Below are 26,300 nucleotides of genomic sequence, written 5' to 3'. Positions count from 1 at the left end.
TAATTGTGATTTTCATTTCTTAGTATGTCATAATTTCGACTTTTTAATGTATAATTATGATTTTCAAATCTAAGTATGTAATAATTTCGACTTTGTAAGGTATAATTATGATTTTCATATCTTAGTATGCCATAATTTCGACTTTTTAAGGTATAATTATGATTTTCATATTTTAATTATGACATAGTTTACCATAGTTTCAACATTTTATCTCATAAATGTGACTTAGTATATCATAATTTATCATAGTATATCATAAGCCAAAATTATGATTTACAAAAGCATTGGGTTTTTTTATTATTGTTTGTTGTTGTTGGGTTTTTTGTTTTGTTTTGTTTTGTTTTTTTACAAAAAAAAAAATGTACAGGCGAATTTCTGCATTTGCTGTTCAAGAACAATATATACTAGACAATTTATTTATTTTCTTTATATTTTAAGATATAAATGTAGTTTATATATTAGAAAGAAAGAAAGAAAGAAAGAAAGAAAGAAAGAAAGAAAGAAAGAAAGAAAGAAAGAAAGAAAGAAAGAGAAAAGCGCGGTCACGTGTTTCGCGCTGCAGGTGCAGTACCGCTCCAGTCCGGTGGTGGCGCGCGTGCTCGTGGCGTCTGCCGGATGAGGCGCTGTGCTGTGTGTTCTGTTTCTCCACAGCAGTGCGAAACTCCGCCACTTCCATCGGTTTTTAATGTACATTTCCTTTTATTTCGTGTTTTTATTGTAGCGGATCTCGCGCTGGTGCGATATAGATGCGTTTATGGGCGCGGTGTGGATTATTTACAGTGTTTCTGAGGCTTTGTAATGAGGAGGTGCTGATCTGGTGAGAGTCTGTTTCATAAAACTAGCCATTTGTGTTATTTTTTTGGTCAGATTTCGTTCGTTTATCCGTCTAATGTCGATACATGTGTTGTATAATCGCTGCTTTGGAGGCGAGAGAGAGATATCCAGTGATCCTCGGTGAAAACCGACACCAGTGAAACTGGTTATTTTTTAAATGTGTCACACTTTTACTGTCATTTTGGACATAATCGTTGGTGTTTGCTCTCTTTAGGGACACAAGAACGTCTCTATTTACTCAATTTGAACGATCTTAGTTTAATGTTTATGTTTAATGTATTTTATGTAAATTCGTTAAACACTAAATGTCGCATTAACCAAGGTTTATGACTAGTATAGTATTAATTGGAGATACCATAACCTACATGTATACCGTAGTATGAATGATTACCATAATGTACCAATGCATTTACATTACTTAAAAAATGTCATGTTACTGCCAAACCCTTCTGCTGATAGTGTTATTTTATAACGCAGTGTTATTTTAGTGTTATTTTATAACACTATCAGTTACACTATATTTTATAACACTATCAGTTAAGTCATATTTACCCAAAAATTCTCATGTCTTTGGTGTAACATTTGTAGTGGATGCACTGATATGAATATTTGGCCGATATGGATAATTCTTTATATTTGATAACCGATATATTAGTCGAAAAATCTAAAGCCCGATTGCAAAAACTTTGACTTAGTTTTGACTTTATTTCACAATTTCGACTTTTTGAAGGTATAATTATGATTTTCATATTATAAGTATGACTTAGTATGTCATAATTCCGACTTTTTGAGGTATAATTATGATTTTCATATCATAAGTTTGACTTAATGTCATAATGTCGACTTTTCATCTCATAAATGTGACTTAGTATGTCATAATTTTGATTTAAGTCCTAGTTATGATATGAAAATCATAATTATACCGTAAAAAAACCCAAAATTAAGACATACTAAGTCTTAGTATTTCATAATTTAGATTTTTTAAGGTATAGTTATGGTTTTTATATCATATAATAACTTAGTATGTCAGTTTTGACTTTTTAAGGTAGGATTTTCATATCATCAAAAATTAGTATGGCATAATTCTGACTTTTTAAGGTAAAATTATGGTTTTCATAGCTAATTATGGTTTTCGACTTTCCATCTCATAAATGTGACTTAGTATGTCATGGTTTTTACTTTTTAAGGTATTTATTATATCATAATTATAAATTATTATGTCATAGTTTTGACTTTTTCATTTCATAATTTTGATATTTTAAGGTATAATAATGATTTTCATAAATCTTCATGTCTTTGGTATAGTTTGACATGTCATATAACACACATAGTTCACATATTGGGAATAAACTTTTCTTTTGTTATCTTAATTGGTTCAATTTTAACATTATTTGTTCTTTGACATTCCTCTTTAAGTACAACCATTTTGTTCTTGACCATTGAAAATAGGTAAAATTCAACCATTTGGACATGGAGCCGCATTGGGGTCCCAATATCTCTGGGACTGAACCATCGAGAGCCTTAAAAATGAAGATATTAAAAGGAAAGTTTATTAAGAATGAGAATCTAAAAGGATATTAAGATATCTTCAAAACCTTTAAAGTTACAGGCATGCAAACTTTGGGAAATTAATATGGTACTCACCACTCAGGATGTTCTATAGAATTGAGTTGATAGAAAAACACGATACATTTCTAGTTTCAACATTATTTGTTGTTCGGACATTCCCCTTTAAATACAACCATTGGTGTCGACCATTGAAAATTGGTGAAATTCGACGATTTGCAGGCATGCAAACTTTGCAAAACCCCAAAAAGTGCCAAATCAAGCGAGTTTCAGAAACTTCCCCTGGCTAAATGTTTAATTTTGTAATAGAGACATACATAAATAGTGCTTAAAGCCTAAATATGAAATGTCACAGATGTATATTATTGATTGAGTAATCACTGTTTTGTAAAGGGAGGTAAAAAGGACTTTAGAAAGATGGCAGCATCATTATTTTATTTTTGTTGGCAGGTCTATTAGTGAAATCTGTTTACTTTATATTTTTATTTGTTGTATTATATGCCAATGGTGACTGTTGAAAAATGGGAAAATATCATCAACTTATTGTGTTTTTGGTCTCAAGTTTGCATGCCAATAACTCAAGAAGCATTAAACATATCTTAATATCCTTTTAGATTCTGGTTCTTAACAAACTTTCCTTTTGCTATCTCCATTTTAAAGGCCGTCGATGGTTCAATCCCAGAGATATGGAGATCTTAATGTGGCTTCATGAGTAAATTGGTCAATTTTACACATTTTCAATGGCCAAAACCCAAATGTGGGTCAATTTGCACACAGCCTGATACTTTTTCCTTTTAAAGTGGAATATCTGAAAAACAAATAATGTTGAAACTGTTTTTCTATCAACAAAATTGCAAAGAACATTCCTTTCTGAGTGCCATAAATGTTAAGTTTGCATGTCTGTAACTCAAAAAGTATTTGAGATATCTTAATATCCTTCTAGATTCTCATTCTCAATAAACTTTTCTCTTGAAAATCGTAATTTTCAAGGCCCTATTTAGTTCAGTCACAGAGATATGGGGATCTCAAAGCAGCTCCATGTTCAAATTGTTGAATTTTACCAATTTTCAGTGATCGAAAAGCAATTGTGTTTCACTTTGTACACAGTTGATCCTTATGGCATTTAAAGGGGAATGTCTCAAATAGAAATGGATCTTGTACATTTAGGCCCCTGTTTACAAAACGGGCATTATACATCTGTGACATTTAATACTTTGGCTTTCATCACTATTTATGTATGTCTTTTGTTGTGGCAAATTCTTTATTATGTCAAAGAAAATTTCACTGAGTCGAAGTTAGGGATGTCAATTTTCACAAATTCCCATGATCGATCGTCGTTTAAATTAACGATCAGTTAATCGATTAATCGTTAACCATAATACTGAAATATGCGTCTACAGCAGTGGCTTGTAGCCGACAGCATGACAGGATGTGCAATGCTGCTCAAAACGCCATGTTCACCAAATGAACGAGAAGGATTTTTTATCTAAACAAAGAGCTATGGGATTGTAAAACTAGTCGATGTTATTTATAATTTAATTAAATGACTTATTTAATAACCAAATATAACATGTAATACAACACGAACGCCGCCTCAGATCTGTTATTCAGAATGTGTGGACGCACTTTCAAGAACAACGTGCTGAAACGTCACCTAAACCCAATTAATTCAAAACGATTTATTAAAATATTGTTTTCATTAATGTTATGTAATGTGACCGTCCCAATCATAGTTATTATTAGTCGTGCGTTGCGGTTTGAACTGCGCGAGCTGAAGCGGATGCGCTGAATCAACACCGGTAAGTTACACTGAAGCTCTTTGCTAGCGCATTATTTAACTCAACAAAAAGCTTCCTATATGAGATTAATCAGATTTATATCAAGTTAACAAAATATTACAAATTATATATCTTCACAAAATGATGCGAATGCACAAGTGAACTTGAATTCAGTTGCTGATATTCATATTCAGAATGGGAGACGCTCTTCCTGGAACAACGCTCTGAACACGGCACCTAAAACCAATGACTTTACAACCATTTATTATAATAGTGTTCTCACTTCTGTTATATAATATGACTGTCCCAATCATCGTTATTATGCATTGCTCTGTATGCGCTAAAGCCGAAGCACTGAATGAAAACCGGTAGCCATCACTGACTGAAGCCATTTGCTAGTGCGTTTTATTTCGCTGAAAGAAACGCATCCTATATGATTGATCACATATATAACGTTACAAAATAAATGTAATATTACAAATTACTTTTGTACAATCTGATGCGAATGCAGAAGTGAACTTTAACCAAGTTACATGCGCGAGTCAGAACGCGTGACTCAGGTTGTACATGTGCTCTTCCTGGATCAACGCAATAAAACACACGGCAAATAAACCCAAATACTTAAAGCAGCACTTGGCTACTTTTGCTCTCAGGGTCCCCCTACAGTTTGGAAAAAATAATGTCCTCAACTACTGTCGTAAGATCTGTCATCCTACAACAGGGGACGCCATCGCGCATGCATTTATTGACATGATAGCCCTGAACTAGTGATGCGCGGGTCGTCTCATAACCCGCGGACCCCGTATGTCTATTTAAAGGGGTACTTCAGCGCTGGGAAGATGAATCTGTATTTAAACTGGGTCATCAATGCAGTAGAAATGTGAAATTATTTTTGAATTTGGTGCCTTCTAGACTGAGAAAAGACAGAAAATGTATTTTTGTCCCATGGGGATGAAAGACTACAATTCCCAGAATGCTTCGCTGCCCTGTGAGGCCATTCCAACACCACCAACTTCATTACTGTGACTGAGTTAGAGAAGACACTATAATTAAAAACTGAACGTGTCTGTTCAATATAATGAGTGAGTCACCGCGCGAGTATCACAGCCCTGAGCACTAACTGCAGGAGTGATGAGAGCTGAGGTAATCGCGACTACATTCGCGGCATACATTCACAACGCGAGTTCAGTCTGGCGCGTTTCAGTTCATGCCTTTGCAAGCTTAACTTTCATTGAAATGAATTTGAGAAGTTAAAAGACTTACATTGCACACCATAGCTCCGTTTAAATGATCCTGTCTGCAAGCTGAGCTCTCCCTGCCAGCTGAGTGTTATCTCCCATCCCCCATGCGCAGATTCAAAACATGCGGAAATGGCTCCCTCTGCTGGCTGTAGTCTTTAGCCTTTGGGCAAGCATTCCTCCTATGATGCAAAAATCGTCATTTTGCATCATAGGAGGAATTTTTCCAGAAATAAAATGCATAAATCTCTCGTCTCAGGGAGATATGAGGGGGGAAAACACAATAATTTGAATATTCTCCAGGGTTTCTACTGATACAAAGCCATATGCTAATCGCTGAAGTAACCCTTTAATGGTCGCGGGTGCGCGGCGGGTTGTAAAAATATATACAGTGGTGCGGTGCGGGCCAGATAACTTCATAAAAGCGTCCCGCGGGTCGGTGCAGCACTAACAGTTCCCCTGAACACTGCAGGAGGAGTTCACATGCTGGTGTTCTTCTGGCGTCGCGTGTGAAATGTCTTCATCCCAGGTACAGTCAGTGGCTTATGCTTCAGCATGTCAGATGAATATCATTTCATGGGTTTTATTTTTTTCAAACGCCGAATAATCGCGATGCTCACGTTTACAAGCCAGCGTCATTATAGTAGTCTATTGGTTAGCGTTTTACAGAATCTATATGATACTTCAGTTCAATGTTTGAGTGGTCGGTAATCACCATAACAAGCAGGACAGCATCGGTCGGGCACGCCTCCTTCAGCTCACGCCAACGAGCAAACGCTGGTCACATGCTGATCCTCGTCCTGTCTTTAATCCCATCACTTTTTCGTTTCCTCTTATTGCTTTCCTCCAACAAAACCTTTTCTTTCTTATGTGTCTCTGCTGCTTCGGACATGACTATATTATCCGACGAACAAAGTTGGGCTCGCACGTCCGAATGTAAGGAAGTGTGTGTGTTGGTGGAAGTGACGTATATGCCGTAAAGCAGTCAAATTTTGTAGTTCTTTTTGTTCTCGGGTTACTACCCGAAACCCGAAGTTTAAAAGTACGATTAAAAACGATACAGACCCCATCAGGCTATGGCAGACGTGTCATTCAACCTATTGTAAGTCGGTTTATTATCACAAGAGTCTTAAAAAATATATTATGAAGGTTGAAAAGTTACCTAGTGCTGCTTTAACAATCACAATGTTTTATTACAGTAGTGTTCTCATTAATGTTGTGTAATATGACAGTCCCAATCATAGTCATTATTAGCTGTGCATTGCTGTTGGAGCTGCACGCTGAAGCTGATCACCGCCACGCTTTGACTACCGCTCGCCTCTAACGTTAATTATTAATCAGATATAGATAGGCCTGCACAAAATAAACACAATATTACAAAATTTGCACAAAACAAAAGGCTGCAAATGCACATGCAAACTTGCAGTCATGATGGAGTAACTCCAGCTGTAAAATGGTCCCTAGTAGAACTCGGGCACGCTCGCTTCATTTTTCCTTCCGTTTCGCGGTTGAGCCGCACGCACGCGTATGACCCTGCTTAATCGATGATCAATAAGTCTTATCGATCAAAATGTCTTATCGACATTTAATCGATCATCGATTAATCGTTGACATCCCTAGTCGAAGTTCTATGTCTGAGGAAGGCAAACTTTATTGTATGAAAAACAAAGTGAGATGCCAGCTGAATGCACTTTTTTCACACTTTTATACTGTTCTAACTCGTGATCTCATTTGCAGGTGCATTACTCCTCAAACGTTTGCCACAGTTACTCCATTCATGGACTTATCTAGGTCTCTTTGTAAAGGTGGCTGACTGCCAATTGTTTTTCTTTTTCATCCAATGAGCATCATTCTATGGATCTTTGTTAAGTTTTCACCTCATAGTTTTTCCACAGTTATATACAAACGCCATTCTTTCCTAAGGCAACACTATCACTGGTCTGACGTAGGGATGGCTCGATACCACAATTTTGGCTTCGGTACGGTACCACAATCTAATACCGAAGTACCGATATTAAATCGATACCACAAGGTCTGATATTAGCGCGGGTTTATTGCACGCGAATGAGAACAATTATACAAGTTTTGAGTTTATAAAGTGGGAAATTACCACAAATGTTTATTAGTAAATTAATTAGCAAAGCTTATCACATCAAATCAGTCATTTGAAAACTTTCTTGTGAGAAATAATTTCAGCAAAAATCTCTCAAAATTAGCAAATTGCTTCTGGTTTCAAAAGACATCGCACTACACTAAAGCAATCTGCATAATCCTATTCAACATTTCACGCTCGTCTCAGGATGGAGAACGGAAATCATTTGAACACGCAAGCGATTTTATAGCATTTCGTAAGTTACAGGAGATATGAGCTCATACGACACACACACACACACACACACACACACACACACCTGTCACTTATGTCCGTCTTTAGTGAGTATTCACACAAACACAGTCGGTTGTGTCTAACGCGAATGTAAATAGTGCAATAGTACGCGTGCAAATATAATGAGATCTAAATGTCATTGGTTGAAACGAACGCTGGAGATTGTGATATTCGATCTTAAGTTAGGCTATGTATGTGCGTTGATCAGTGTTAAAAGAAAATAAATCTCTAAATGAGATGGTTTGTATGATCCACTGACCTGTCGATCTCTTCAGAAGTCTTAAAGTCAGGCTAGTGACAGATGCTTCTTGGCTAGGTTTGATGGTTCTTCATCAGTTTTATAAGCAAAGTCATTACAAATGTCACTTCTACTCCTCTCTTTATTAATTCGTTTTGGGCATCTTGAGTGAGATTCAACTGCTTTATCCATTTTGTCCGTCTATGTTGTTGTCTGTCTATTTGCCGGTTGTTTCGGGTCAGTTTGGGTAGAGCGCTGCCATCTAGCGGTGAACTTCGGAACAGCAGCATATACCGAAATGTGCCAAATCATGATATCGTACCGTTTTAAATAAAATATATACCGGTATTTTTTCAGTACCGGTATATCGCGCATCCCTAGTCTGACGTTAATTATGACCATGCTGACTTATCACTTGCATCCCACACAATCAGTATAATCTTCCTTTTATTGGCCCTTCTTTTTTAATGCACAGCCTAAGGCCCCGTCCACACGAAGCCAGCGCTTTCCCAATCCGATCTTTTTTTCCCTCGTTTCAAGAAATATCAGCATCCACACGAGATTACGAAAACGGACTAAAAACGATGTAGTTTGCATGCCAGGCCAGTGTGTGGCGCTGTAATTCTGCCACAGAAATACACTAAAAATGGAGAAGAAGAGTTGTGGCTAGCAGGGGTATAGCAGTGGTCGGAGGTGAGGCAAAATCTCACAATAAAATAACAATAAATACATTTGCTACTAAACAGATGTGTTTTATTAATGCTTACACCTACCCTAAACATACCCTTACAGTGATGCATACGTTAATTAATGACGCGATGTTGATGTGTGCATGCCCAGTGCCCTTAGTTGTATCCCTAAACTCTTCACCGTGCCGGACGTAGTGTGATGACATCACCGTTTCAGAAAATATACGGATTCGCTACAAAAATGGAAGATTGCCGTTTTCAGATTTATCCCTTTTGGGAACCGGTTTCAAAAAATATTGGATTCATACTTCCAAAACGCCGGATCCTTGTGGATGAAACTCTGATACGGTACAAAATTAATACAGCTTAGCGCTTCTCCGTGTGGACGGGGGCTAAGTCTACTAAAAATAATTGAATTTCCTCCACGCTTTCTACAAAAATATTATTAGCAAAATCAAACATTTGCACTGGGAAACCAATGGTTTAGGTAGTAACACAATTTTACTTATAAACCTACTAATCTCAGTAAGATTAACAGGTATGCTGCCATCTTTCTAAAGTCATTTCCCCCATTTGTAATTTAGTGAGTATTGGCATTTTTACTGCAAATTATTCTGTAAATATTAGGGGTGTAACGGTTCACAAAATTCACGGTTCGGTTCGATACGATACACTGGTGTCACGATTCGGTTCGGTACGGTTCGGTATGTTTTAGATGCGTAACGCCCGTTACACACATACTCCGTCTGCAGTGCGTGTGCGGTGCATGTTGCGTTGCGTGTGCGTTGCAGGAGCCCCACACCCTGTAGTGTTTTCACATATGCTGCGTTTGCAGTCCGCAACTGATCCACTGTTGCACACCACAAACACAGCATTTATTCATTATTTTTTTAAATCCAAAAGTTTTTACTGAACATGCCTCGTCAGAATTCAAATTATCTTTGTTTACTCTTTAATAGAAGTCAGGTTACGTAGCCTACTACATTTAAACATCATTTTATTAAATTCATTTATTCATATTTATATACTTTAGATTTAGCTCACACAAGTGGCAAAACATTTAAACACAGGTTATAGCCTTAAATCACAAACATTTTAAATTAGAAACTTACAATAGTCTATTCAAAAACAGCCGACTCTCGTCTTTTCTTTCGTTTTTAAACCCTTTTAAAAGAAATCCCGCAGGTCAAAAAGAACTTTGCTTTTCACCTCTAAGAAAGTACGAGTGCTCTCCATTATGGCACATTTTTTTACCTCAATGCCAGGTAAGGTGTCGTTTTGTTGATTTACTTGAGAAAAAAAGCCATGTGTTGACTTTGAAAAGAGTATATTTTAAATGATATGCATCTGTGGTGAAATTACTAGATTTTCGCGTCAGTACATGTTTATTTTAATGCGAACAATGTTCTACCACTTTAATGCAGCAACGCAGCGCAGCAAAAAATAGACTCGGTACGAAAACGATCCGTGCACTGCTGCAGACGCAACGCACCTGGAACGGACTGACTGACCGCATCCGCGTAAAGCTGTCATCCGTTAACATGGGTACGGAAAAAAATACGCACCGCACACGCACTGCAGACGGAGTATGTGTGAAACGGGCGTTGGGTCTCATATCCGCGGCTATAAATGGACCACTCGCCGCGGTGATGTCTTTTGCCATTTGAATAAGTTGGAAATGTCTGTCTAAATGCTGCGGGGATAGTTTGTGGGATAGTTTGTGGCTGTTTCTCCTTTTTATCGTCTTGTTGTCGGCTTTGATTGACATGACATGAATTATTCCCGCTGCTGTACCATCAGCAAATGCGACATACCGTTGTTTTTTAATCCATCACTCTTGCCAACACCATCATAGCTTACCAAGAATCCAAAGTTCACCCAAACACCAGACCTGTTGGTTATTGCAGGATCTTCTATTTCTGGTTTGTTAAACGCAATAGCCATTTTGCCACAAGCATTCAGCGCGTAGCCTACTGAGTAAGCGAGCACCTGACTGAGCAGCCTAAAACATATATATATATTTTTCTTTCACTTCGGCGGTGTCAGGGGCATTGCCTGTTATGTCGTTTTGGTTATATTTCACACACTTTTTTTATTTTCCAAATCTAATTAATTAGTCCAAGAACCGTTCGGTACATAATGCGTACCGCGTACCGAACCGAAAGCCTCGTACCGAACGGTTCAATACGAATACGCGTATCGTTACACCCCTAGTAAATATATATCATATTTTGGCTTTCATCTTCATTTATGTATTTCTTTCACCAAAAAAGATTCTTCTGGTGAGTTGACATGGGTTGACCCGACGGTAGATGTAATAAATTGCTTGTGATGTGCCTCATTGTCAGTGGAATTGGATACAATTTATTAAATTAAATGTGTTAGTTCCACCAGAAATGAGCCAGTGATGTTGATCTGCTGACCCCCAGGGCGTCCGAGATGTAGGCGTGTTTGTTTGTTCAGGAGAACACAAATGAAGATTTATAACTCAGCCGTTGCTCGTATAATGCATGTCAATGGGGTGTATTTCTATGAGAGTAAAAAACACAGACATACGAATCCATATTAAACCCTGCGGCTCGTGGAGACACATTGATGTCTGAAGACACAAAACGATCAGTTTGTGTGAGAAACACAACAGTATTTATTTTTTATCTCATATCAGACGAATCTCATCTAGCGTTCCCAGCGCCATTACTTCCACCGAATTAGATCAAAATACGGGCACGATCATAGATGCCTCATTTGACTGATCCATGCAGGCACTAATGAGGCATCTATGTAAATATACCTATGATCGCACTAGTATTTTGTCCTTCTTTGGTGGGAGTAATGGCGCTGGGAATACTAGATGAGATCCGTCTGATATGAGGTGAAAAATAACACACATACTGTTGTGTTTCTGGCAGAAACCGATCGTTTCGTGTATTAAGACATCAGTGTCTCCACGAGCCACAGGGTTTAATATGGATTCGTTTGTCTGTGTTTTTTACTCTCATAGAAATACACCCCATTGACATGCATTATACGAGCAACGGTTGAGTTAAATATCTTCATTTGTGTTCAAACACAACTACATCTTGAATTCCCTAAAGTGAAGCAGATAAACATTACATTCTCGTTTCTGGGTGAACTATCCCTTTAACTAAGCATCATCCCAATGAGCTTTTGTTTTGTGTGTGTTGTAGATGATGGCACCCTCTAAGATGAAGTTGCGTGTGAGGAAGAAAGACAGCAAGTCTTCTCAGCGTTTATTGGCCAACGCATCGCCAGATGCCAAATGCCCCATCTGCCTCGATGGCTTTAATAACGTGGCGTCGCTGGACCGCTGCCTGCACCAGTTCTGTTTCCGCTGCATCCACGAATGGTCCAAAAACAAAGCCGAGTGTCCGCTCTGCAAGCAGCCGTTCCACTCCATATTCCACTCCGTCAAAGGGGAAAGCGATTTTAAGGAGTTTGTGCTGCCATCGGTGGAGAATGGATTGGTTGCGAGCGTGGCGCCCGCGCGCGTGCTCCGCCCCCGAGGCAGAGAGAGGCGGAGCCACCGAGCGCAACAGCCCGCCCCTTCGTCCTCACCTCCACTAGAGGACGACGTCATGTTTGAGGGTCTCTCAGACGCGGCTGCGCTAACGGAGAACCAAGATGTGCAGCAGATGGTGCTTCGGCTGACGGCGCGCAGAGGGCGGGGCGAGGGGCGGAGCCTGCGGCGCCTGCGGGACCAGGATGTTGTGGCATTTCGGCGGGCGCTTTACAGGACTGGCGTTCGCGTGCGCAACACCAGAGACGTCGGCAGGCAAAGGGACATTTCGGCGTCGTTCTTACGGCAAAATCCGGGATGCTTGCGCCGACTTCTGCCTTGGCTACAGCGCGAGCTCACAGTGTTATACGGCTCGCACGGATCGCTGGTGAACATCGTGCAGAATATCATCATCTCGCGCATTATGAACTACAACATGGAGGATTCAGCAATCCGGGACGAGCTCCGCCCCTTCCTGTTGGCGCGCACTGACCACTTTCTGCACGAGCTGGTGAGCTTCGCCCGCTCCACTCTCAACATGGAGGCGTATGACCAGCAGGCCATTTACGACTGTCCCGCTCCCAGCTACGAGGAGGGCAGCAGCTCGGACCTTTCCGTTATCGCCATCTCTGAGGTAAGAGACAAACATCAGTCAGTGTTTCCCACAAATAGACACAGAATCAACACCGGCCGCCACATATTGCTTCGGCATTCATTTTTTTACGCTATTTTAAAAATAGGGATGGCGAAAACTAAATATTTGCTTAACCGACCAACCGAGCCTCATTAGCCGGTTGAAACCGGTTAACCGATTAGCTTAAAATATGCTGCGCTATTTCAAATAACAGCTGCTAGCCGTGCCTGCAATTTCGCAACTCTGTTTCATCTGTAATCAGTAATCCATTATAAGACTTTATATCCAATATTCCATTTGTAACATTAAGTAAGGTTAATAAATGATGTAGAAATATTATTCATTGTTAGTTTTATTAGTTAACCTTTTTTATGCACTATGAACTAACGTGAATGATTAAGAGACAATTGTATTGCTCAACTATTATTACACGGTGTAAAATGTATATTGCATATCATTCATGTAAGCTAGCTAAATAAGCTAATAAATCCTTTTTAACAAATGGGACTTGCAGTCTGTTACCTGACATTCACTTACATGTTTCTAGGTTATAGCTAAAGAAACATTTATTTGTAATATTTGAATGTTTTAGTTACTTTCTGTAGATTTTTTTTTCTGTTAGAACTTGTCATTTTAATATATTCATATTTACATATGCAATTTAGAACATTTTCGAGGTTCAGTAGCCTACTGTTTTTTTAATTTCTTGTAATAAAATTCAGCACTGTTTTGTGTGTTTTTTTATTTAATATTATTATTATTATTATTTTAATCTAGTATTTTTTTTTAAACTATCGGCCGATTAATTGGTTATCAGCAAGCGTAATCCAACCTAGCTATCGGTATCGGTAAAATCCACTATTGGTCGACCTCTGTGCTGCAGTCGTGTTTATTGTCATCATGTTTAATCAAAGCGTCTCTATCTTTTGTTACAGTATTAGCTTCACATCAGGGATTTCCTGAAAACTAACGTCATTACTTATCTGAGGCAAATGTGGCGTTTTCCGCTCGAGGGCGCCCTCTGGCTTTCAGAATGAATTAAAAACTTTTGGGTAATAAATAATAAGAAAATAATACTTAATACATTTTAAAACTTAATAAACTTCAAAAATTATAAATTTATAGGACAATCCATGATTTTAATAATATTTTTTTTTTTTACAATATTTTTCTTAAAATAACTACTTAGGCTTAGACCTTTCTAATGTTTTTTAGTCATAGGCTGACTGCATATTAATAGGCAGAGGTGGAAAGAGTAAAAAAATATTCTACTTAAGTAAAAGTACTGTTACTTCAATGAAATTTTACTTAAGTACAAGTAAAATTACTGGTCTAAAAATTTACTCAAGTAAAAGTAAAAAGTAGCTCATTTAAAATGTACTCAGAGTAAAAGTTACTTAGTTACTTTTTTAACAGTGGGGTGGGGGACTCTACCCTGTAGGGTTGTGATAGGATGAGATTTTCACGATATGACAACTATCTCAGAAAACATCAATTAAACATTTACTGTACCAATTATTAAATGATGGTTATCACTTGTTAAAATAATGTTAAATGAATGAAGAAGATTGGTCTTTTTTTTATTTGGTTGAACAAATGCTTTATTATAACAAACTTAAAACCATTTGTTTATTTTGTTTATCAAAATTTCAATAAAACATGTCTAATAAACTAAATTCAATAAATTATTATGAATTAGATTAACAACTTATTTTTATCATTAATTCGTAAAAATGTTTAAGAATAATAGAGTCCATATGTAGTAGACGGAGCAGCTCATTCACAGAGAGAGAACAAGCAGATCATATATTCATATAGCATTCAATGTGTAACGAGTAGAAATATAGTGTGGCCCCTTTAAGAGCTGCGCGCGCTCCCTGAAAACGAGTTCTGCATCTTGTGTATGTGCGCACTGAGTTTTGAGCTCCCATGTGTGGGGATTATTCTCTGTTTTTCTGTTGCTAACAGTCAGTTATTTTGTTTTATTGAGTAATGCTGTGGACAGAAATGGAGTTTGTGATGAGAGTTCAGCAGGAAATAAAGCGCGATCTGTTTGACGTCAATCGCCTCCGTGTTTGCATCCACTCCAGATATATTAAGTGAGCTATCAGCATTTTTCACCCGGACACACGCGTTACAAATGTTGTGCTTTAATGTTCACAGACCATGTCGCGATTTGATTTATTTCTAAGGCCTACAGCTCTACATTCGAGTTTTTCGTTCATCCACCAGTTTGCGTGTATTACACCAAATCTACGTTATAATGTAAAGTTAATGTTCATGACTGGATTCCGGGATTCCCTCTGCGTCACAGAAATCAATCGGCCTAAGTTATAAACATACCTTTATTTGCACAGAGGGATGTGTGCCCGAACATGTTCTATGTGTTTCTTCATTTGCATCCACCTTTTGTGCACATTTGATATCCTCCAGGACAACACCACATTATTTTTTTCTATATCCAAAGTATTTCCATACTAGCCAGGAGTTCACGACGGCGTTTTGCTTTCACCTGGGTCTGCGTCACTGACGTTTGTCTTGTTCGTCTCCATCTGATATTTGCGCGCATGTTCTCTCCCGCGTCCCGCGCCCTCTATTCAATATTAGTCATTTCCGGATCGCGGTCTTTTTCCTCCTCTCTTTGCATTAATGATTTATTTTTACTCAGTAACGGATGTGGTTTAAAATGTAGCGAAGTACAATACTTTAATCAAAATGTACTTAAGTAAAAGTAAAATTACAGATTTTTAAAACTACTTGAAAAAGTAGAAGTACACAGAAAAACTACTCAATTACAGTAACGCGAGTAAATGTAATTCGTTACTTTCCACCTCTGTTAATAGGTAACCCAGCAGTTTTTTTTTTTGTAAAATAAGTTTTCCGTAAATTATTATAATTAAAGCTGCAAGCAGCATTTAGCGGGGTTCAAGCATTTAAGGCCTTTAAGCGTTTAAGGCATTAAACAGTTAAATAAAAAAATTGAGAACTCAGTTGAAATTAAGTGATAAACTGACAAAATGTGATTTTAAATATTATAATAGTGCCTTTCATTCACCATGATTCTATTGTGATTTACCATAGTTTACCACAATTTAGTATTAGTATTATTATATTGTTATATTTATTCTGACATACTCTATTTTTTAATTTGTAATTATGAAAATGTTATTGTAATGGTAATTTCTTATTTGTAAAAATATTTTTTAGCAGTAATAATAATCATAATTATTATTATTAGTCGTATTAATATATAAACACAATGTTATATACACACACATTTTTTATTTGTTAATTTTTTTAAAAATAATAATAACAATCACATTTTAAATAGCAATTTTACCCAGAATAATCACAATTATATATTTTCCCCAAATCGTGCAGCCCTAATCTTGAGGATATATCGCCCACCCCTGTTTATCTTGTGTTTATGAAAGTGTATGAGGTTCAGTCTTAATTGTTGCATTGTCTTTTCTCACAGGATGATGATGACGATGATAATGATAGCGAGGATAATGTGACAGAGAATCCATCTGCTGTCCAGGAACACCTTGCATCCATTGCCACTGCAAGTGGAACGGAAAGTTTGCTGAGTCAGTCAGCGTGGGATGACGAGACGCCAGGCCCCTCCTATTCAACACTCTTTCCCTCTTCTAGCCAATCACAGGATGAGGGGGCGGAGCCAAGCTCAAGCACAGCCCCGCCTTTAAGCAGCCCGGGCATGACTGAGCCTGAGGCAAGTGGCAGCGTGTCAGTTAAACAGGGGGATGATAACGAAGAGGAAGAGTGTCTGATTGTGGGATATGTGAAGCCAATGGCCGAACGAACCCCGGAGCTTGTTCAACTCTCCTCGGATTCGTCTGAAGAAGAGCAGGAGGCAGCCGCTACCGAGACGACGGCCACAGTAACGAAATCAGAGACGTCCCAAATGGAGCTCCCTTCGCAGTCCCACATGAGCCCGATTAGTCCCAGTTCCTCCCCAGGCGTTGATCCATCATGCAGTCCCAAACGGACACACTCGGACTCCCACAGCAGAGAAAAAGAGGCCGACTACTTGTCCGCCCAAGGTCATTTACGGCACAATCTCGAGAGGTGCAAAGACCGCTCGTATCTACACTCGGGCAGCAGAGAGAAAGCCAAGGCTTTAAAGCAATCATGGCGTGCCAAGACCCCAGATTGCTCACCAAGCCAAACCAGTCCTCCTCCAAATTTGTCCGGCCAAAGTCCTGTGGTGTCTATTTGGAGCTGCAGTGGGTCTCATGGTAGCGGCTGCTCTCCCTCCCGAAACAACACGAGCCAAGAGCATTCGTGCCACGTGCAAGAAAAGCTCTCCCAATCTCCGACTTACTCCAGGAGGAGGAGAACCAAGGAATTTAGGAGTAGGTCTCCTGACTTGGACTCGTTTCTTGGTTCCCATCATCGGCGTAAACGCCGTAGGCGAGCGATCAGCAGCAGCAGTGCAGACTCGCACTCAGAAAGGTCCTTTCTGGACAAACCCAGTGGCAAACGCAAGTACAAAACCCGGCATTTGGAGCGAGCGGCCCAGAGGCAGGACGAAGAGGGAACCACAATTAAGGAAAAACGACGAAAGCGCAGTAGGGAGCGATCTCCTAGTGTGGAGATCATCTATGAACGAAGGGCGCCTGAGCCGCATTGGCATCAACGGAAGAAGAAAAGGCATCGAAAACGTAAAAGGGAATTACGTTCGCCCACCGTGATCACGATTGACAGCGATAGTGACCGTACTATCGACTGTCTGGACCGTGTCATGGACACTATAGAGCAAACCATTGCGGATGTTGGGACTCCTGGGCGAGATCTGATCCAGAATGCAAGTTTTACCTTGGACTCCTCAAATCCTCAATCCGAGTCCTCAAGTCCCGTAGTCCCCACTGAACGCGCACTAAACCTGGATGACTGTGTGGTGGATGTAGTCGACCATAGTAGTTCCGACTGCTCCCAAAATATGGATGCTGATAACCAAGAAGAGTTTGTGTCTGATCCATTCCCAATGGCTTCGATGACCCCAGCCCCGTCTTCGGACACGAGGCTCCTTGAAACGATCCTGCAAGATCTTGAGGAATTCCTACCGAGTCCTTGCGGAAATTCTAGCCCTCAAAAAGACCAATCAGACATGAGAGGAGTTGCAGAAAACTTGGAGAACAAGAACACGGACGGCGACGGACCTGGTGGCCAACATTGCTAGCTAGAACTAAAACAAACTTTTCTTACTTGTATGATCCTTACCTAAATCAGTCTAGAGGGTTTTATAAAGCTCATTGTGAAGATTTAATTCTGGGAACAGATGCTTGAGAAACATTCACACTGCAAAAAATGCTCCTCTTATTTAGTATTTTTTTCTTGTTTCTAGTCTAAATATCTAAATAAGTATTCACTAGATAAGTAAAATGATGTAAGATAGTCAAATCTTATGAGGGGGAATCCAAAGTGAGTTAAAACAAGCAAAATGATCTGCCAATGGGGTGAGAAAAATAATCGTATTTCTGTTTGGGACGAAAAGTAAGAAACAAGATTATTTTTCTCACCCCATTGGCAGATCATTTTGCTTGTTTTAACTCACTTCATTTAGATTTTATTTCCCAGAAAACAAGCTAAAATATAATTTCATTTTACTTATCTAGTAAATGCATCTTGTTTTAAGAATTTTTAGATATTTAGACTTGAAGCAAGACAAAATGACCGCGTAAGAAGAGCGTTTTCTTTGCAATGTAGATGCTCATTTGTCATTATTGTTGTTTATAGTTACAGTGATCCTCTTCCTCGAATCTGGTGCTGATTTGCTGTGCCACAACCCAACGAGAGTCATTTTTGAATGGTAACCCGTCTTCCCTTCTCCTTCATGCTAACCCTTTGTAGCAGCAAATACATAAGGGTTACTATTTAGACTAGCAGGTCTCCGCTTCTTTGCGTCAGGTCCCAGATTTAGTTTCACAAGACACATGGCCTTTGACCAAATAAGCAAAATATATGGGGAAATGTATTAACTACCCTTGCATTTTCTGCCTCTTGGATCCGACTCACCGGTTGAGAACCTCTGTTGATCATTCGTTATTCAGTCCCACTGAACTTGGAGAATTGTGTCTTTTTTAAACTCAGGGAAAAGGTGACTTGCGCCTCCATGCCTCCTTTACACAGCATTGTGTTATGTGGGTCTATGGTGAACCCCTGGAGATATAATTCACTGACCATGTCTACTGAACACACACACACACAACGAGCCTTCTTTTACAATAGCTGTCCATCATGTCAGCCAACAATCAATAAATGCATTTAATAGATGTACAATCCCAGCATCTGTTTTTCTTTCTTTACGAATTAAGGCTTGTTTATTGGCGACAATATTGTTTGTTGTTTATCTGAGACATTTAAAGGAATAGTTCACTCAAAAATGAATATGTGATGTTTATCTGCTTAACTCCAGGGCATCCGAAACGAACGAATCACATCTAGTATTCACAACGCCATTACTTCTGCCTAGTAAGGTCAAAATACCGGTGTGATCATAGAAATAATTACATAGATTCCTCATTACTGCCTACGCGGATCGGTCAAATGAGGCATCTATATATATATACAGTACTGGCCAAAAGTTTGGACACATTACTCTTTGTAATGTTTTTGAAAGAAGTTTCTTCTGCTCATCAAGCCTGCATGTATTTGATCAAAAACACAGAAAATGTTTAATATTGTGATATATTATTACATTTTAAAATAATTGGTTTTCAATGTATTATACTTTAAATGTCTCCAACACTCATAATGAATCCTCATCTGAGAATGATTTCTGAAGGATCATGATCACTGAAGACTGGAGGAATGATCCTGGACATTCAGCTTTGATCACAGAAATAAATCCGCATTTAAAGTTTAATAAATTGAAAACCAATTATTTTAAATTGTAATAATATATCACAATTAGGGCCGGGACTCGATTAAAAAAATGTATCTAATTAATTAGAGGCTTTGTAATTAATTAATCAAAATTAATCGCATTTTAATTGCATATAAATATTTACCTGAGATACCTGAGAACAATGAGAAGTAATTTTTCACATGGATTTTTAGTATATCATTGAATAATGACTGAATAAATAAGCTTCATCAACAAAATATTGTTCATTTATTTCAATCCAGCAGACCAGTGCAATGTTTGCCATTAAGTGAAGCAAAAGCACGATATTTGAGGCTCGATGTGCTGCGATGATACGCAAATTCCTTGTTGTATAGCAGGGGTGTCCAATCCTGCTCCTAGAGGGCCACTGTCCTGCAAAGTTTAGCTCTAACCCCAATTAAACACACCTGTACCAGCTAATTCAGGTCTTATTAGGCATACTAGAAACTTTAGCAGTGTGTTGAGGCAAGCTGGAGCTAAACTCTGCAGGACAGTGGCCCTCCAGGACCGACTTTGGACACCCCTGTTGTATAGCTTGCACACAACCATGCCACTTTTTAAAACAAAATGTCCCATCCACGGGGCCAAGCAAAGCAGTCTCATCAGCTTCTTCGTTCATGTTCACTATGGTTTGTTGTTGTCGTGACTCGTGAACGCTAGTTGGTGTTCCAGTATAATCGGTCCGTCGAAACTCATTAATTGAAAAGCATTCCGCGGTGCAAAAATAAGTGTGGTTAAAATAGTTTTTTTTTTTTTTTGCGTAATTAATTAACTCGTTAAAGTCCCGGCCCTAATCACAATATATATATTTTTTTCTGTATTTTTGATCAAATAAATGCAGGCTTGATGAGCAGAAGAAACTTCTTTCAAAAACATTACAAATAGTAATGTGTCCAAACTTTTGGCCTGTACTGTATCTATGATCGCACCAGTATTTTGACCTTCTTCGGTGGAAGTAATGGCGCTGGGAATACTAGATGAGATTCGTCTGATATGAAGTGAAAAATAACACACATACTGCTGTGTTTCTGACAGAAACCGATCGTTTCGTGTCTTCAGACATCATTGTGTCGCCATGAGCCACAGGGTTTAATATGGATTCGTATGTCTGTGTTTTTACTCTCATAGAAATACACCCCATTGACATGCATTATACGAGCAACGGTTGAGTTATAAATCTTCATTTGTGTTCTCCTGAAGAAACAAACACACCTACATCTCGGACGCCCCTGGGGGTCAGCAGATAAACATCACTGGCTCATTTTAGGGGAACTATCCCTTTAACATCGAGTATAAACAAAGGCCGCTGATGTGAGTGTTCACACCAATGTGCAAAACGGCAGGTGTAAATCGTAATTTAAAAAATAAAAAATTCCAGGTTCGTTTTTTTGTTTTATGTGCTGTTAACCTTGCTGGTCAATTATATTTTGTTCATGTGCCTGGAGTAGACGTGCCGATTTTCGATAATGCGATTTATCACAATAATGAATATGCACGATATTGTTATCGTGGGCACTTTAAAATATCGTAAATAATAATTTATTAACATTTTATAATTTTTTTATAATGCACTCAATAATACTTTGCCTATCAACCGTATAAATGCTCAACAACGCTGTATTCTGTGTCAAAGGGACACGCGTTCAGATATAAACAAGCCCAACGTGCGTTTGCACATGACTGAACCGGTGAAGGAGACGCGCTGCTGAAGTGCCGCTCAGTGACAGCAGAGGGCGCTGATGAACTGCAGAATGCAGCGGTTACCCCGGAAACCAGCAAACAAATAATAATAATAATAATAATAGATTTTATTTATAATGCACTTTTCATTCCGAAGAATCTCAAAGTGCAACAAAGGGGGGGGGGGATAACAACAAAAAATGAATAACAAGTAAAAATATAGAATACTACAAACAATCAACCAACACAGAAAACAGAACAGAAACAGAGCTGATGGTGAACAGAAACAGAGCTGATGGTGAACAGAAACAGAGCTGATGGTGAACAGAAACAGAGCTGATGGTGAACAGAAACAGAGCTGATGGTGAACAGAAACAGAGCTGATGGTGAACAGAAACAGAGCTGATGGTGGACAGAAAACAGCTGATGGTGGAAGTCTCTGTTAGCTCCGCAGCACACTGTGGTCCACTCCATGTTTCAGATTTCTCCCAGCGGCAGTGTCCCGATGACATCGCCGAGGCACGACAGCTGAAGACCAGATGATGGGTCTTCTTCATGATGATTCAAACGATGGGGATCGCTGCAGCACCATGCAAGAGGCAGAACATTCCTCCGGGCACTTCTGTGGACACACCGGGGCCGGCGCAGATGTCGCTCCACGGTCGCAATGCAGGACGGAACAGCGGCGCAGCCGAGAAGCAGAACATCCCAACATCATGCCGGACGCCGCCGACGAGAGCCCGGATGACGCTAGCCCGGTGCAAACTTCAGCCACCATGCAGCTTAAGCCCAAGGGAGACCACCAGTGAGCACTAGGGCTGGGAATCGATTCCAAAAAGAATCGATTCCTCGATTCCAAGGCGTTGGGAATCGAGAGTCGATTCCAACGTTTGGAATCGATTCCATCTCGGGGAATCGACTCCTCTTTATTCACTTGTCTCTCGCTTACTAATAATGATTGGAAGTCTATTTATTTTTTGCAAAAGGTTCTTTTGAACACTTAGTTTCAAATTACGAGTTAAAAATAAAGCAATTCAGCGTTTTTTTGCGTCATTGTGTGATGACGTCACTAGAACGTAATTCTAACTACTTAATTTTATGGTATGAAACGTTCAAATCGAGCCATATGAGAACGCATATCGCTGATTATTACTATACCTTTCCTTCACTTACTTTAATAGTGTTTATTGTCATTGTTTCCTTCTGTGATGCTGCATCGTGGACAAGTTTGCTACATTTTGCACACAAAAACTCCATAATTTTAAATTGTGAAATGGTTCTGTTATCCACAACGGTAGGTTTTGAGCGCTGCTTACAGATGCAGATGTGAGGGTCTTATTTTAATTTTCTATTTTCTTTTATTTTCATTAATCCATTGATAACAGAAAGAAAATGCGCCTAGTACAGCTTAATGACCGAGTCTATGTTGCTATAGTAATGAACGCAACTTGCTCGCGCATCTGATTGACAAATAAACTGCGCACTCTTATATAATTTTTTTCTTTAATATTGTGGTTATTTTACCTCGTACATTCTGTGCAAGCACTTATTTGAATGTAGTCATTTAACTTAACTGTGCACATGCATTTTAGACATGTCATGTAGTTTTAAACATGCAATAAATGCACATCCATGAATAATGTGCTATCCTTTTGATTTATTAGGCTAAATCGCATTTACTTCTGGGCTATATGGGCCATTTCAGGAGAATCCATCATTTAAAATTCATCAGAGTTATGGAAATGTATCATCATTTTACAAATAAAGTTTCGGAGAAGGATACTTTCTACATCCTTGTATCCTGCGGTCACTCCGGAACTAGGTTCACCATCGATTTTGTAAAAAAAAAAAAAAAGAAGAAGAATCGAAAAGGAATCGAAAACAACAGTGGGGAATCGATTCTTGGAATCGACTCCGTCGATTCCGGAAACAGGAATTGGAATCGGAATCGATTCCAAAAATTTCGGAATCGACCAGCCCTAGTGAGCACCCGCGGCGAGAAACATCAAATGTCCTCCAAACCAGAAACCAACCGCAGCAATTCAAACGTAAACATTAGAGAAGCGGTTGAAAACGGCGAAACGACGAACAACGACCTCTCAGTGGCTGCCAGCAATCAGCAACAGTCCCAATTGTAGCTCTGACTGTTAGACTAGTCACAAACATAAGGAAATAAAATAAAATGTAAATCTAATAGAACATTAACATGATTTGTTGTGGGTGGAGAAGCGGCGAACAGACAACGCCAGCGTCCTCTCCCCCACGTTGCCTAGCAACCTAGCATGAAATAAAACGCGTGTAGTTTTTAAAACAGCCATTCGTTTTTGTAATCTCAATGTTGTTCATCACAGCACCAAATACTTAATACTTAAAGACTTAATAGGCTATTTATTTTCAAACTTAAACATTTTTATGTTTTAATCTGGACTACAACATGCCCTAATGATTAGAACTGTTCTGATTATTTGTTATTGTTCAGTCAAACTTTGAGACATAAGACTTCATTAGTTAACATGTTAATTCATTATTACCAAACTGACAATGAAAAATACTTATAAAGAATTTATTATTCTGAGTAATGTTAATTTCTTAGTTACTGTTTAATAACATTAAAATCAAAATAACTTTTTTAATGGACCTAAGATAAAACTAACAATGATCAGTATTTCTTAACTAACATTACCAAAAACATTATACTTTCTGTACCAAATGTAGCTATTGCTCAATCTTAGTGAATGCATTAAATAATGAGACCTTATTGTAATGTGTAAGCCTACCTGTTGTTCTTTATAGCCTAAATCTTTTGCAATTTAATCTGTTTGAAAATTGTACTTTTACAGCTCTGAAAAATATCAAGAGACCACATAACATTGATTTCTCAGTGAGGGGTCTCTTAATTTTTTTTCCAGAGCTGTATATATTTTTGGTGCATTATTGTATTTAAACATTCAGTTATTTTTGTTCTTACAAAAATAGTTCTTAAAGCTGTTATGCTATGGCAACAGTTTTTTTTTTGCAACTTATTTCAATATCATGATAATATCGTATATCGTGATAAAACTTCAGCAATTAATCGCAACATGAAAAATTGATATCGGCACATGCCTAGCCTGGAGCTGCTGAAGTTACATTAAAACATGACCTGGTTGGCGCTCAAGCACAAAACGGTCTTTCTGAGCACACATCGATACCAAAGAAGAAGATGACGAAGAGAAAGTAAGCAGACGAAGATGATGATGCAACGAGGCAAGATGAATGTAGAGCTGCTGGTTTCTTTGGTGTCTGAACACAAAGAACTTTATGGCAAACATCACAGTGACTACAGAAATGGAGAGGAATTACAGATGGCGCTTTTGATTTGATTGCAGATCAAATAGGACTCTATAAAAACTCGCCATCAAATCCCATTAGATCTGCAATCAAATAAAAAAAAACGCCAGCAGACAAACGGCAATCGACCTGTCAATCAAAGTGGCCACGCCCTTAATTATGCAGAACTTAAAGGCTTTATATAATGTAAACAAATGAGCTATAAAAAAAATTACCTCCTCACAGTCGTCATGAAAGGCAAAATTAGCCATACAGACCAAAACCACAAATTGTACCAGACGGTAAACATGTTTTTATCTGCAGTAAAGTTGGGCATTTTAACATGAGCTCAGTGAGATTCTGCTCCTTCTGGAGCCGCTCTAGTGGCCAGTCGAGGAACTGCAGTTTAAGTCGCTTCAGTATTGGCTTCAAGAGAAAATGGAGGAGGAGACGCTTGGTATAAACACAAAGATGCGGGGGGAAACGCTGGCGTTAAGTGCACGCAATAATCGTCCCGGTGTGCTTTAGTTTGTGACCTGATCGAGATTCTTATGTTGTGTTCTAACTAGGGCTGTCAAAATGTATGCGTTAATGCAAATTCATTTTAACGCCACTACGTTTATTAACGCAATGAGCATTTTCTGTTTGATCCATGTTGTTGACCGTAGTTGCGAAATCGAGATCAGCCATAGACGTAAAGGATGCAGCAGCAAACATTAATAAGGAAAGAAAAGGGTTAACATTACTAATTCTAAACTAAAAGTTTTACTTTTTGCCTACAAGCTACCATATTTTCTGTTTAAAGGACAACTCCGGTGAGAAATGAACCTAGGGGTAATTAACAGATGGTTACAGAGTAGATCGTTCTCTGCGATGCGTTTTCATGAAAATCGAATGTAAAGAGTTTTATCTCTAAAAACAGATTAGCTTATAGCGCTTGTCTATGGGGCACAGAGTAGTGAAATTAAACCGCTAGTTAATACCACTAACAAGGCTCAAAATATCCTCACACTAACACGGTAGCATAATGAGGGTCCCTACATGCAAACCGAAGCATTGAGAACTTTGTAAGAGTACAGACAGTTTAATAAGAAGATACTTTATAAACATAGTGCATTACGCGTTTACAGACGGCAGCCATCTTGGAAAACTCGACTCATCGAGCCACGAGCGCTGTGCTAAGTGATGAACTGTGACTTGGAATCTCATATGGTCTGTTGTTTCCGGAAGAAAACACTGAACACAACAGAGATAATAAATAACTAAAACGTTATTAGATTTCACAAACTTAGTTCCTATCAACCAGCTCACTTAGAACAGCGCTTGTGGATCGATTCGTCGCGACTGTTTTCCAAGATAGTGCATTACGCGTTCACGGACAGGTTCTATGTTTATAAAGTATCTTCTTATTAAACTGTCTGTACTCTTACAAAGTTCTCAATGCTTCGGTTTGCATGTAGGGACCCTCATTATGCTGCCGTGTTAGTGTGAGGATATTTTGAGCCTTGTTAGTGGTATTAA

The 26,300-nt window shown here is 38.7% G+C and overlaps 1 protein-coding gene across 1 annotated transcript; it reads left to right on the top strand.

Moving 5' to 3' along the window:
- Positions 1–596: 596 nt before the first annotated feature.
- toporsb (topoisomerase I binding, arginine/serine-rich b) lies at positions 597–19,352 on the top strand. The gene is made up of 3 exons (XM_067445447.1): positions 597–817; positions 11,918–12,880; positions 16,359–19,352. The coding sequence occupies exons 2-3, from the start codon at positions 11,918–11,920 to the stop codon at positions 18,081–18,083; spliced, it is 2,688 nt and encodes an 895-aa protein (XP_067301548.1). The 5' UTR covers positions 597–817; the 3' UTR covers positions 18,084–19,352.
- Positions 19,353–26,300: the final 6,948 nt, after the last annotated feature.

This window comes from Pseudorasbora parva, chromosome 6, assembly GCF_024679245.1.
Source record: "Pseudorasbora parva isolate DD20220531a chromosome 6, ASM2467924v1, whole genome shotgun sequence".
NCBI lineage: Eukaryota > Metazoa > Chordata > Actinopteri > Cypriniformes > Gobionidae > Pseudorasbora > Pseudorasbora parva.
The sequence above is the reverse complement of the archived record's forward strand: the minus strand, read 5'-3'. Positions and strand labels throughout refer to the sequence as shown.

Bases quoted from the DNA above. Each gene is read 5' to 3' on its own strand.
- toporsb (XM_067445447.1), top strand. From the start codon at position 11,918: ATGATGGCACCCTCTAAGATGAAGTTGCGTGTGAGGAAGAAAGACAGC. The intron at 12,881-16,358 runs GTAAGAGACAAA...CTTTTCTCACAG, and splicing joins CCGTTATCGCCATCTCTGAG to GATGATGATGACGATGATAA.